The sequence below is a fragment of the Mollisia scopiformis genome, assembly GCF_001500285.1.
Source record: "Mollisia scopiformis unplaced genomic scaffold LY89scaffold_13, whole genome shotgun sequence".
Classification (NCBI taxonomy): Eukaryota; Fungi; Ascomycota; class Leotiomycetes; order Helotiales; family Mollisiaceae; genus Mollisia; species Mollisia scopiformis.
Genome location: NW_017263593.1, coordinates 161,360 through 172,861, shown reverse-complemented (window position 1 = coordinate 172,861; position 11,502 = coordinate 161,360). Strand labels below are relative to the sequence as shown.

The 11,502-nt window shown below is 48.9% G+C and overlaps 1 protein-coding gene across 1 annotated transcript; it reads left to right on the top strand.

Annotated features, from left to right (window-relative positions):
* The first annotated feature begins 188 nt into the window (after nt 1–188).
* On the top strand, nt 189–3,102 carry LY89DRAFT_718947 (TPR-like protein). The gene has a single exon (XM_018218456.1). It carries the CDS (start codon nt 194–196, stop codon nt 3,080–3,082), a length of 2,889 nt encoding a protein of 962 aa, XP_018070530.1. The 5' UTR covers nt 189–193; the 3' UTR covers nt 3,083–3,102.
* Nucleotides 3,103–11,502: the final 8,400 nt, after the last annotated feature.

The window sequence follows — 11,502 nt, the reverse complement described above, 5'->3', positions numbered from 1 at the left end:
AGTGACTGTACGGGTTTTGGACAATTTGACATAGATGCAAGACGTTGACATGACGGAAGTAATTTTGCGATTTGGATTTTTGTCCACTCGCGCACCAGACTCGCTTGTATTTGCTTACAAAGATGGTTCCGCCTCGAATATAATTTTCTTAAATTTTTGCACCTGACAAGCCATGCACAACTACACCCCCAAAATGTCTAAGGCTTCTGCGACACCATTCAAGAGCTTCGACTCTTTACTCTTCGACTTTAATGCTTTGAAAAATATTCCAGAACTTGCAGATCTGGTATCGTTGTTTTTGGATGGCGATTATAAGGCAGTTTTGAGCAGCCGCACCTCGCAAATTCTGTACGAGGAGCTCTTCGAAACCATATCGTCGTCGCGCAGCAAGCAAGATTCTGCTCTCCAAATCGAGGAACTGAAAACTTGGAATGGCGCAATCAAAGTCCTGCTCACTGGCCTGGCTGCGCTAAATGCTTTTCTACAAGCAAATGTCACGGGACCCCCGACCTTATGGCAGGATGTCTTTCCGCAAAAGCCACTGGACTTTGATTCAAAGTGTTTGAAGAGTCTGGATGTGGATGGTATATCGGTTTACCAATACATCCCTAACTTGGAACTGTTCTGTCTGGCGAGATTCATCTTCACGGTCTTCTTCCCACGAATAGTGGATGGAGAATACAGGGATTCGAAGTGGATGAGAATCAGGATCAATGCTTTTCATCAAAGACTATTGAGCGGAGTCAGTGCCGGAAGGCTGAGCGAGAGTGCTTTGTTAGTAGATGCTATTGATAAGGACATCAAAGACCTCGAAAGCGAAGTCTTTGCCGAGAAAAGTGCATTTGACACAGACGCCAAAGTCATGTTCTTGTTGGAGGAAGCACAGATATATATCTTGCAAAGCCTGGATCTGAAAGCAAGAGAAAAGGTCAGGAAAGCAAAGGAAATTGCCGGATTCGAGTACGAGTTGAGCGGCGCGTTGGGAAAGAAAACAAAGTTCCAGAAGAACGACATCTCACAGCTTGTTGTGTTTGCCAAGAGCAATGACGATGAGGAGGTAGATACAAATCACTTCACAGCGAACAAGGATCTGGAAAGATCAAATGGAAATGCACCCACGACTTTGGATCTCAACGATGATACGCTTCTGGAATCCATTTCATTTGCGAAATGTGGCAATGACGTTGTTGCAACATCGTCGCTCCCTCCATCACTCGCCAACCTCAAACCAGATGAACAGCCCCAGCTCAAGCCTCTAGACCAGATTACATTACTAACAGAAGCCACTCTCAAGGACACCCTTTCTCCATTAGACAAGCTCAACAGTGAAGAGATCTTGCCCTACGCAGTTCGTGTGCTAAATGACAAGCCTACAAACTGGCAAATTTACACGCAAGCCCTTCTCGTTAGAAGCCAGATCGAGTCACATCGCTCTAGAACCCAAGAGCGAAGTGTGCTTCAGCTTCAGGTTATCGTTGATCAAATCATCGCCGACACACAAGAACAGTCCGGGGTTGTCAATGGAGGTGAAAATGGCGGCATTCCGGAGATAAAAGTCACCTCGTTCCTTCCAAGAGCCAAAGTCGACGAGTCAGCTCCAGTAACAGAGAGATTAAAGTACATATATCCTTTAGCCTCTCCAACTAGATGGGAAATCGAAACTGAGCTGGCGTATGCTTGGGCTAGTGCTGGTTCATTTGTGTCAGCCTTAGAGATCTTCAAACGATTAAGATTATGGGCTGAAGTAGCGTTATGCTATCATAGCGTGCATCAAGAAGAGAAAGCTCGACAAATCGTCCGAAGACAGCTTTTCTTCTCGAAGAAAGGTACGGAGATGGACAAGTATGATGTTGATGAGAAAGAAGTTGTGCAGGAGAAATGGGATGGAGAGATCAGAGATCCAAGTCCGCCTCATTCTCCAAGACTGTGGTGTATTCTGGGAGATTTGGACCAAGATCCTTCATGCTGGGAACATGCTTGGGAAATTTCGAAGCATCGTTATGCTAGGGCACAACGAACTTTGGGAGAATATTACTCCAAGACAGGAGACCTGGACAAAGCACGAGCAAGCTATCTGCAAGCTACGGTCGTGAACAGACAGAATGGTGATACGTGGTCCAGACTTGGTGACATCGATCTCAAAGTCGGGAATTGGGACGGAGCAATTATCGCTTTCCAGCAATCGATAATGATCCACGAGACAGACGCGAAAACATACTCCAATCTTGGATCAGCACTACTTAGCAAGCATGCCGAGCTCACAAAAACCCAAAAGCTCGCAGCATCGACAGCTGCTCCTGCTATCGAGCCGCTTGATGACGAAGAAATCTCCTCTGTTCACAAATCTACACAGGATCCCCAATCTCTGCTCCGCCAAGCTTTGGCAGCCTACAAACGTGGTGCAGCTATTGCTTACACGAACTGGCAGATTTGGGACAATGTCATTACCATCGCTGGCCGACTTTCTCCTCCCTCTTTTCCAGATTTGCTTTCCGGCATGCGGTCTGTTATTCGGATCCGCGCTCCCGCCGTCGGTGAATTCGCTGTCGACATCGATGTCTTGCGAGCTTTGGTCCTTGAAGTAACGTCTAGCGAGCGACCAGAGAACACCCTTCCTGGAGAAAGCCCTGCGGAAAACAACGGAATCTATATCGCACCCAGAGGTAGTCTCGCAAGAGCAGTAATTGCCATGGTAAACACTAACATCATCCCACTAATCACTAAACGCGCCGAACTCTGGGCACTTGTCGAGAAGCTTTCGTTATACAGAAAGGACTATGCGAATGCATTAAGTTGTGCAGAGAAAGCTTGGAGGATGCTGAAGGATGGAGAAGATTGGCTGCTCGATGAGGAGAGGTGGAAGAGTGTTGTTAGTGCTACTGATAATCTTGTCAGTGCTTTTGAGAATTACGGACCGATGGAGATGGTTGGTGAGGATGGGGAGACGAGGGAGGTGGAGAAGAGTTGGAGGATGAAGGCGAGGAATGCAGTGAGAGGAGTCATGAGTAAGGGGAAGGAAGTATGGGAAGGTGGTGAGGAATGGGAGGCACTTCAGGCTTTGCTTGAAGGACTCAAGAGTTAGGTATAGAAAGTAATGAAGACACTGAAATCTCACCGACTTCGTGTCATGCTGAATCTTTCCACGTGTGTGTCTTTTCTTCGTATTCTAGTTGTGATTGCTTTGGGTATCGTTTAGAGAAACAGTATCTCAGCATGTGTCCCTTTCCCTTCTTCGCCTGCATTCCACGTTGCCCGCAATGTCTCATTGGTTGAGAAAGCCGGTCACACACATCGAATCTGCAGGGGCGGCAAACATTGAACTCATAACAATATATATTAAACTTTTATCTGTCCCTTGTTGCCTAGTATATCCTACTCCTACTCCTACTCCTTTTCCCAACATGCCAAAATAAAATCATTCCTTGTTGCCTTGTATATCCTCCTTCCGCGTATTCTTCATATTACACATTATTAAAATAAAACGCTAAAACAAAGCTTTTCTAATTACAATCTGGTGTCAGCTCAAATGAGCTATTAAAAATTATTTATCTATATTTGCATTAGAACGTCCAATGAATGTAGAGACGGGAGAACATACATGTAGTAAAATTAATTCTTCATCTGAAGTATGGCAACGACCCAGACTTGCCAGAGTCTTTTCTCGTTGCCTCAGATCTCTTTGGTACCATTACAGTCGCGACAATTGGCTTATGCGTGGGTCCAACTTGAATCGTCGTGGTAGCGAGTTCGAGTTGGGGAGAGGCTCTCTTGAACTTAGCACCCACTAACATTCTTGCTTTGTGATTGTTGTTGGTCGAGTCTGTATATTTAACTTGTCCTTGGGTTGGCTGGTAGACGGGTATCCGGATAACTTGATCCGCATAGATGAGATCTGGGTTCCCGATTTGTGGGTTTACGGCCTCAAGCGCTTTAAGGTCTATGGAATATCGTGAGGCGATGCCAGACAGTGTATCACCATGGGCGACAGTGTATGCGAATGGTTCAGAGAGAGACTTGGCAGGGACCTTGACAACTTGTCCGGGGTAGATAAGATTCTTGTTCTCGATCTGGTCATTCAGTGCCTTTAGTTGAGAGACGGAGGCTTGGTACTTCTCAGCAATTGACGCGAGGGAATCGCCCTTCACAACATCGTAGCCTTGTGCTGGGACGTGGACCTCATCTCCTGGTTGAATGATATCCGGGTTAGAGATCTGAGGGTTTGCAGCTTCCAGTAGGGGTAGATCAGCGCCATAACGTTGAGCAATCGACCATAGCGAATCGCCTTCGACTACCGAGTAGTCTGTTGCAGCTGGAATGTTGCGGTTGGAGTTGAAGTATGACGCGGCAAGACTCTGGTCTTGAGTTGAGAGTTTGTGGACTTGGCCATCAATGCTGCTCACGTAGCAATCACAGGATCTAGCGACCTGAGTAACAATACCATCGACCTTAGCGTAGTAGAACTCGCCATTTCCGGGATCGTAGTAATTGATAGAACCGTCATTAAAGATGTCTTGCACTAGAGAGGGAATGTCGTTATTGATAGCTTGGGCTTGAGCTATTCGATTTTCGGAAGTCATGGAATTACCCTCAGGGTCGAAGATACTGCCATCGTAGAAGTTGTAGGGGGAGTCGAGTTCAGGCGCAAAGGTGAGACCGTCAGCTGGTGCCTGAGAGCCGGTAGATGATGGATCAGGCTGAGCGTTTTTACTATCGTCGGATTCCTGACCCTGTGGCCAATCCATGTACGGATTTTCTTGATCGGGAGCTTCCGATTGTCCTTGTCCATCACCGTTGTCCGGTGGCTGCTGGTTCGGTTCTTGGCCGTGCTGCCACCCAGTACTTGGCCCCTGTCCTTCCTGCTCATCACCATCATCACCCGATGGCTGTTGCCATTGTCCTCCTTCCTGACTGTTTCCTTCGTTGCCCTCAGGTGGTTGCCCTGGGTCCTGACTATCTCCGCCGTTGCTAGGAGATTGTCCGTAACCACCGTTATTGGGAGGTTGATGGCTGGGTGGTTGGCCGTTACCGCCAGCGTGAGGAGGTTGTCCGTAACCGCCGTCATTAGGAGGCTGACGGCCTGGCTGCTCCCCGTTACCACCATTATTAGGAGATTGTCCATAGCCACCATTATTGGGAGGTTGATGGCTGGGTTGTTGCCCATTCTCGCCATTGTTAGGAGGTTGTCCGTAGCCTCCGCTATGCAGCTGTTGACCCGGTTGTTGCCCGTTGCCACCATTATTAAGAGGTTGTCCTTCAGGAGGCTGGTGACCGTTCCCGCCGTAGTTGGGAGGAGATGGGTTGCCTCCGTTGTCTGGATTGCCTGGAGGCCCAATAGGCTGAGTTGCAGGAACGTTAGTGACAGTTGAGCTCAACATCGATTGGGCTGCATGAGTGTTAGGGAGACTGCTCGAGGGTGCTTGAGTTCCCATTGGGTACTCTGTTCCGCTGGTGCTGGCGCTATGTGTCGAAGAAGTAGGAAGTCGCGAAGTATCGCCTGACAAGTGTGAGATTGGTTTTCCGGTATGTGGTATATTGCTTGCAGACGATTGTGGGGAAGGATGATGAGATGTAAATGGTGCAAGTGTCGGTGAGATCTTGGTTGAGTTAGACTGCGACTTAAAAGTGGTTGTTGATGCCACGATTGTCTGTCCTTGGCTAGGCGCAGTGTTTGACGAATCTGAAGCAAAGCTAGTCGTGGCTACTGAAGAGAACCCAGGGGTCAAATCAGTCTGCACGGTATTGCTGGAAGTTTCGGACACGAGAGAAGCCGTAGGTGCAGTAAGTGCACTATTTCCCGAGCGGATGCTCGAAGCCCTTGATCGGGTGGTATTTGGCTCTGTCGGTGTGGCATGGAGCGATCTAGACGGGGAAGTCATGTGTCCTACCCTACCTGAAATATGGGTGGTGATCGCTGTAGACTTAACAGTCGTGGTTCCACTGATGACCGTAGTTATGTGACTGAGAACGCTTGAGAACCCTGGGAGTCTCTCGCTGGATAGAGCAATAGGTAAGGAAGTTGTTTTACTGTGACTTTGTGTTGCTTCTCCGGTTGACATTAGCCCCGGTGGAACCGATGTTGCAGATATCTGTGAGGTCATCCCAAAGTACGAAGAGAAGCGCGACATGAAGCCTCCAGTTGTGGATGAGACTGGTACTGAAGGTGCACTGGTGAAGCCAAGTGTGGGGGTAGCGGCTCTAGTTGTAGATTCGACGGACCTAATCGGAGACGGTTGAGAATGCGTCAAGCCAGGTAGAGAGGTTAATGCCGAGTTCACAGTACTGTGCAATTCTGAACTAGCAACGGATTCGATAGATCTGACCGAGGAGGACAGGGGAGATATTTGAGACGTTGATAAGCCAGTAGGCGCCGAATTATAGACACCAGTCAACGCCGAGGAACCAAGAGTCTTGCCAGACTGAATAGTAGAAGATCCGATGGGTCCGATTGGAGCAGGTGGTACACTCAAACGAGATGTAGGAGCTGCTGAACCAGAAGGAACGTTGACTTGCGATGTAAGAATGCTTCTGATGCTGCTTAAACTTGGTGGTGTAGTTCCAATGGATTTAAGCGTGTTGCTGAGACTAGGTGATGGCTCATTCGGGAGACTAGAGACAATAGAGCTGATGGCACCAGGAACACTTTTAGAGACAAAAGAAGGTTCAATTCGTATGCTGCTTGGGATGGAGACCACAGTTCCGGATGGAATCGAAGGGATAGTTGATCGTTCGCTTTGAATACTAGAGACGATAGACCCAATTGGACCAGGAATACCGCTGCGAATAGATGACGGCTCATTCAGGTGACTCGAGATAACAGAGCTAGTGGTACCCACACTACTGTGGTGGACAGAAGAAGGCTCATTTCGTATGCTGCTCGGAACGGAGGCCGCAGTCCTCGTTGGGATCGAAGAAATACTTGATGGTTCGCTTCGAATACTGGTGATGACAGAACCAATTGGACCAGGGACACTGCTGCGAATAGATGACGGCCTATTCGAAACCATGCTCGCAGTAGAGATAACACTCTGCGATAAGCCCGTTAACGAGGGCTTGTTCCCAATTCTACTCACGACTGATGAAGTTAAGCTTTCAATTGAGCGGCCTGCAGTAAAAGATGGCTTTGATAGATATGAGCTTAGACTTTGGATAGGTCCACCTGGATTGAATCCGCTCAAGGCCGAAGTATAATCGGATTGAGGTTGAGCTGTGGATGAAACTTTGTGAATGGTAGATAACAATGCTGATGTTGTAGGACTTGCTGGGGTTAGGGTCTGAACAGGTCCACCGGGGTTGAACCCGCTCAAAATTGAAGTGTAAGCAGAATGTACCAGGGTCTGGGAAACCGTATTCTGCAAAGACTCAGAGGTTGAACCGCGAATAGAAGATATAATTAACGGTACAGGCTCAGTGGACACTGTGGATGCTCTTTGTAAGGGTGAGGAAATTGCCGATTCGAGTGAATGCGTTGGAATAGGCGATTTGGGGGTCTGAATAGGACCTGGAGCATTGTTCGAAATGGAAGAGAGCAGTGATGATATCCCAATGGACGGCCGAATAGACGAGCCTGCCCCCAAATCAGAAGACACGCTAGGGGTGACAGCACTGGGTCGGCTTGTAGATAGTTCGGCACTTCGAGTGACAGAAGGATTCTTGTTCAAAGTAGATGACAAAGCAGATGTAATGGTTACACCCCCTGAAATCGTTGACTGCCCCACGCTCCCACTATGTATGGGGTTATGACTTAACACTAAGGACAGAACTGACTCAATGACGCTGTTTGTCGTTTGTGGGACTTCTGAACGTGAAACCACCCCCGTGGAGAGTCTTGACTTGACACTCCCGCTACTCATAGGAACGGACACCAAGACCGATGAGATTGCGGATTGAATACCACTGGTGGGGAATTGTGGCGATCCGCTGTGTGCAATTGGAGCCCCACTCAAAACGGATGAAAGAGTTGACTTGATAGGATCGACAAGAGCTGGACTGGATGAAGGCTCTTTCGAAGAGCTGCTGGTTATCAACGGAATCTTAGGAGTCGTAGAGCTGGGAGTGTTGACTGATTGGGAAGCAACGTGTATACTACTCAAAAATGAGGGAAGTATAGGTCCAATAGGCCCCAAACTGGTGGGTTTGACAGCAGATAATTTGGTAGAGCTCAAAGCAGGAACTACAGACATTGAGACCTTTGGTGGTAGTATGCTGTTAGACAAGCTTAGATGTACTGAGGACATAGTGGACGGCAACGTGGGTCCATGTGATGAGACAAGGGTTTGCGGAGACGTGAGCGGTAAGCTTGACCTGATGGATTCTACCACAGACGACAATCGAGATGATCTAGAGCTGTACGAAGAAACAGGTAGACCTGGTCCGGATGACGGAAATGGTGATGATCCATGTGGTATTTCAGACGTAGGTGAATGAGGTGTCGGCAAGCTCGTTTGAATTGATGGTAAGTGTGAAAGTCCAATTGAAGTACCCAAGCTGTGTATGGACAGCGGCAAACTTGGATGAATCGATGTCGGATCTGAAAGACTAGTTGTGGAACCAGATCCATGCATAGAAGGCAAGCTTGTGTGAAGTGATGGGAGCTGTGACGATTCGTAAGAGCCACTAGAAGTGGCTAACGAAGGGAGCGAGAGGCTGGAATGAATTGAAGGTAGATTCGAAGGCTTGATCTGTGATTCCGAGGCTTGTATAGATCGCGACAAAGTTGGGTGGTTTGATGGCGAGTGCGAAGATTCACTTGATGCACCAGAGTTTTGCGTTGATAGTGGCAAGTTTGGATGACTCGAGGGTATATTTGAAGACCCAGCAAAAGATCCAGAGGTGTGCATAGATAACGACAAGCTTGGGTTGACAGATGGTAATTGCGAAGGTCCTACTGGCTTATCTAAACTATGTGACGATAGTGGCAAGCTTGAATGAACCGAAGGTGTATTCGAAGGTCTAATCAAAGATTCAGAGGCATGGATTGATAGCGACGAGCTTGAATGGACCGGAGGTAGATTTGAATGCCCGACTAAGGACTCAGAGGCATGTATCGATATCGGCAAGCTTGGGTGGATTGAAGGAAGTTGTGATGGTACTGGCCCATTCGATACGATGGAAGTGGGCAAAGATGCTGGTGAGCTCGGGTGGAAGGACGGCAATTGGGAATATCCATTTGATAGGAGAGAGCTGTCTAAAGAAGACACTGGCAGGCCCGGATGAGTCGAGGGCACAACAGTTGGCAGCTGAGAAGATCTGCTTGATACCACAGGGGTGTGTAGTGAAGATGTCGGTAAGCCCTCGTGAGCTGAAGTAGATGGTTCGTTCAATATACCGGAGCCACGTAGAGTAGATGTTGGCAAGCTTGGGCGGACTGATACGAGAATTGACGATATTTGGGATGCTTCAGAGCTATGTAGGGTCGCCGGTATGCTGGGATGGATCGAGGATATATCAGATGGCGTTATCGCCGAGTGCTGCGGATATGAATTCGATGCACCAGAGCTTGAAGCAGATAATGGCAAGCTTGGACTATTCGACCGCGTTGCAGCAGACGATACTTGAGAGAGAACATGTGATAATCTAGAGTTTGGTACAATTATCGGCAAGCTTGGACTGATCGATGGTACAGCAGATGATACCTGCGAATGAAGGCCTGGTAGCGAGGAGGCGAGAACAGGAGGAAGGACACCAGCGATTGAGGTTGGGAAACCAACATGGGTGCTTGACGCTGAAGAGTGACCGAGACTCTGTGCTGGAGCCGAAGAGCTGAGCACAGGAGGAAGGATACCAGCGATTGAGGTCGGGAAACCGGCATGAGTGCTTGATGCTGAAGAGTGTCCGAGACTGTGTACCGGTAGGGAGGATGGGTATCCTTGACTCAAAGGGCGAATTGAAGATCCGAGACTGATTTCTGGCAATGTAGTTGGCAATTGTTCACTAGTCGGCAAACCAATCGTCGAGAACCCCAGGCTTGACACAAGATGAGATGTTGGGACCAGAGATCCCTCGGAATGGCTTGCTGAAAGACTTTTGCTCTCTCCAATGCTTGGTTTGGGGACACTAAGTGGTACTGAATTTGGGTGCGATAAAGTTGCCCCTGATGGTGTGGCCAGCGGGAAGGAGGTCTTCAACGATACTTGTGACCTACTTCTTTCCAGCGAAGTGGGCACAGGTATGTTGCCAACTGTTGGTGTTTTGATGCTCTCTGCAGGTACGCTGAGCCCTGGCAAGCTGAATGGCGAACTGATGTGAGGCACGCTGAAGGCAGGCAATGAATGCGGTGTACTGACGCCGGCAGGTACACTAGATCTAGGATAACGAGTACTAACCGTGACACTAGCTCTATGTGAGGGTGTAGATCTACTTGGGTGCGGAAGACTCAACACGGGTACAGACAAAGGCAGACTGGGGTGTGATGCAGCACTCGTTGGAAGACTCGACACAGGATGGATGCTGACTCCTGGCAAGCTGGGTTGGTGGAGACTCGCAGTCGGGTTACTCGCAGCATGTGAACTGTGACTGTCTGAAAATTGCGATTGGTGAGGCACTGACAGGCTGGCAGGGGGTAGTGATCCGTGACTGGCTCCATGTAGCGAAGATGCAGAGAGGCTGGGCAATCCTCCTGGAACGTTTACTGAAGGTCCGCTGAAGCGAGGGACACTAACGGAAGAGTGACCAGACGTCGGTAAATTTGGTGTAGGCACACTAGCATGTACGGTACTATGCGGAGCTAAAGAACTGAGTTGACTTTGGCTTCGTAGCGCAGTTGATGGCAGGCCCAAGCTGGATTCCGCGAGGCTATGATGTCCAGAGATACCCACAGATGTACTTAATCCCGGATGACTGAGGGCCACGCTGGAAAGTAGAAGGCTTGGCCTTGGAGTCTCGTGTATCGGAAAGCTAGTAGATGATTGTTTAACCGACGATGGGCTGAATCCTGGAATGCTAAGTCCACTAGGAGCATTCGAGTTCTTTGCAGTGTGGCTTGGTTCACCAATTCTGGACGTTGGAATACCATTTCCTACCTCCGAGTTCGAAGCGCTGTGTGGCAAGACTGGTACCGTTGACCTAGGCATATTGATCGATGGCGATCCAGAACTTTGAACACTACCAGGGACAACAGGCATTGGAGATCTTGCGGATCCAAATGAGGTCGGCACAGACCTTGGGAATGAGGTTGGAACGCCACCACCGAGTATCGACGAAGTTGGACCAACAGTTTTTGCCGAGGCACTGCTTCCTTTTGGGATCGAAGAAAATGCAGACCGGACAGGCGCAACGAGAGAAGAGAAGGCGGATTTTATTGGGCCGACTCCAGAAAAGGTTGAGCTAGTCCTTGGAATACTGACTTGTGAGGGCATCTCACGGACGCTACTTGAGGCAGGCAAGCCTGTGGACCTGTCGGCTGCAATACTCGAAAATGTTGCTGACTCGATCGGATTTGGACCGATGTGGGAAACACCATGTGACGGGCCCTCTGGGTTGGCCACGCTCGGTTTACTACTTCCG

What these genes read in the sequence shown, in the direction of transcription:
- LY89DRAFT_718947 (XM_018218456.1), top strand. Translation starts at nt 194, where the DNA reads ATGTCTAAGGCTTCTGCGACACCATTCAAGAGCTTCGACTCTTTACTC.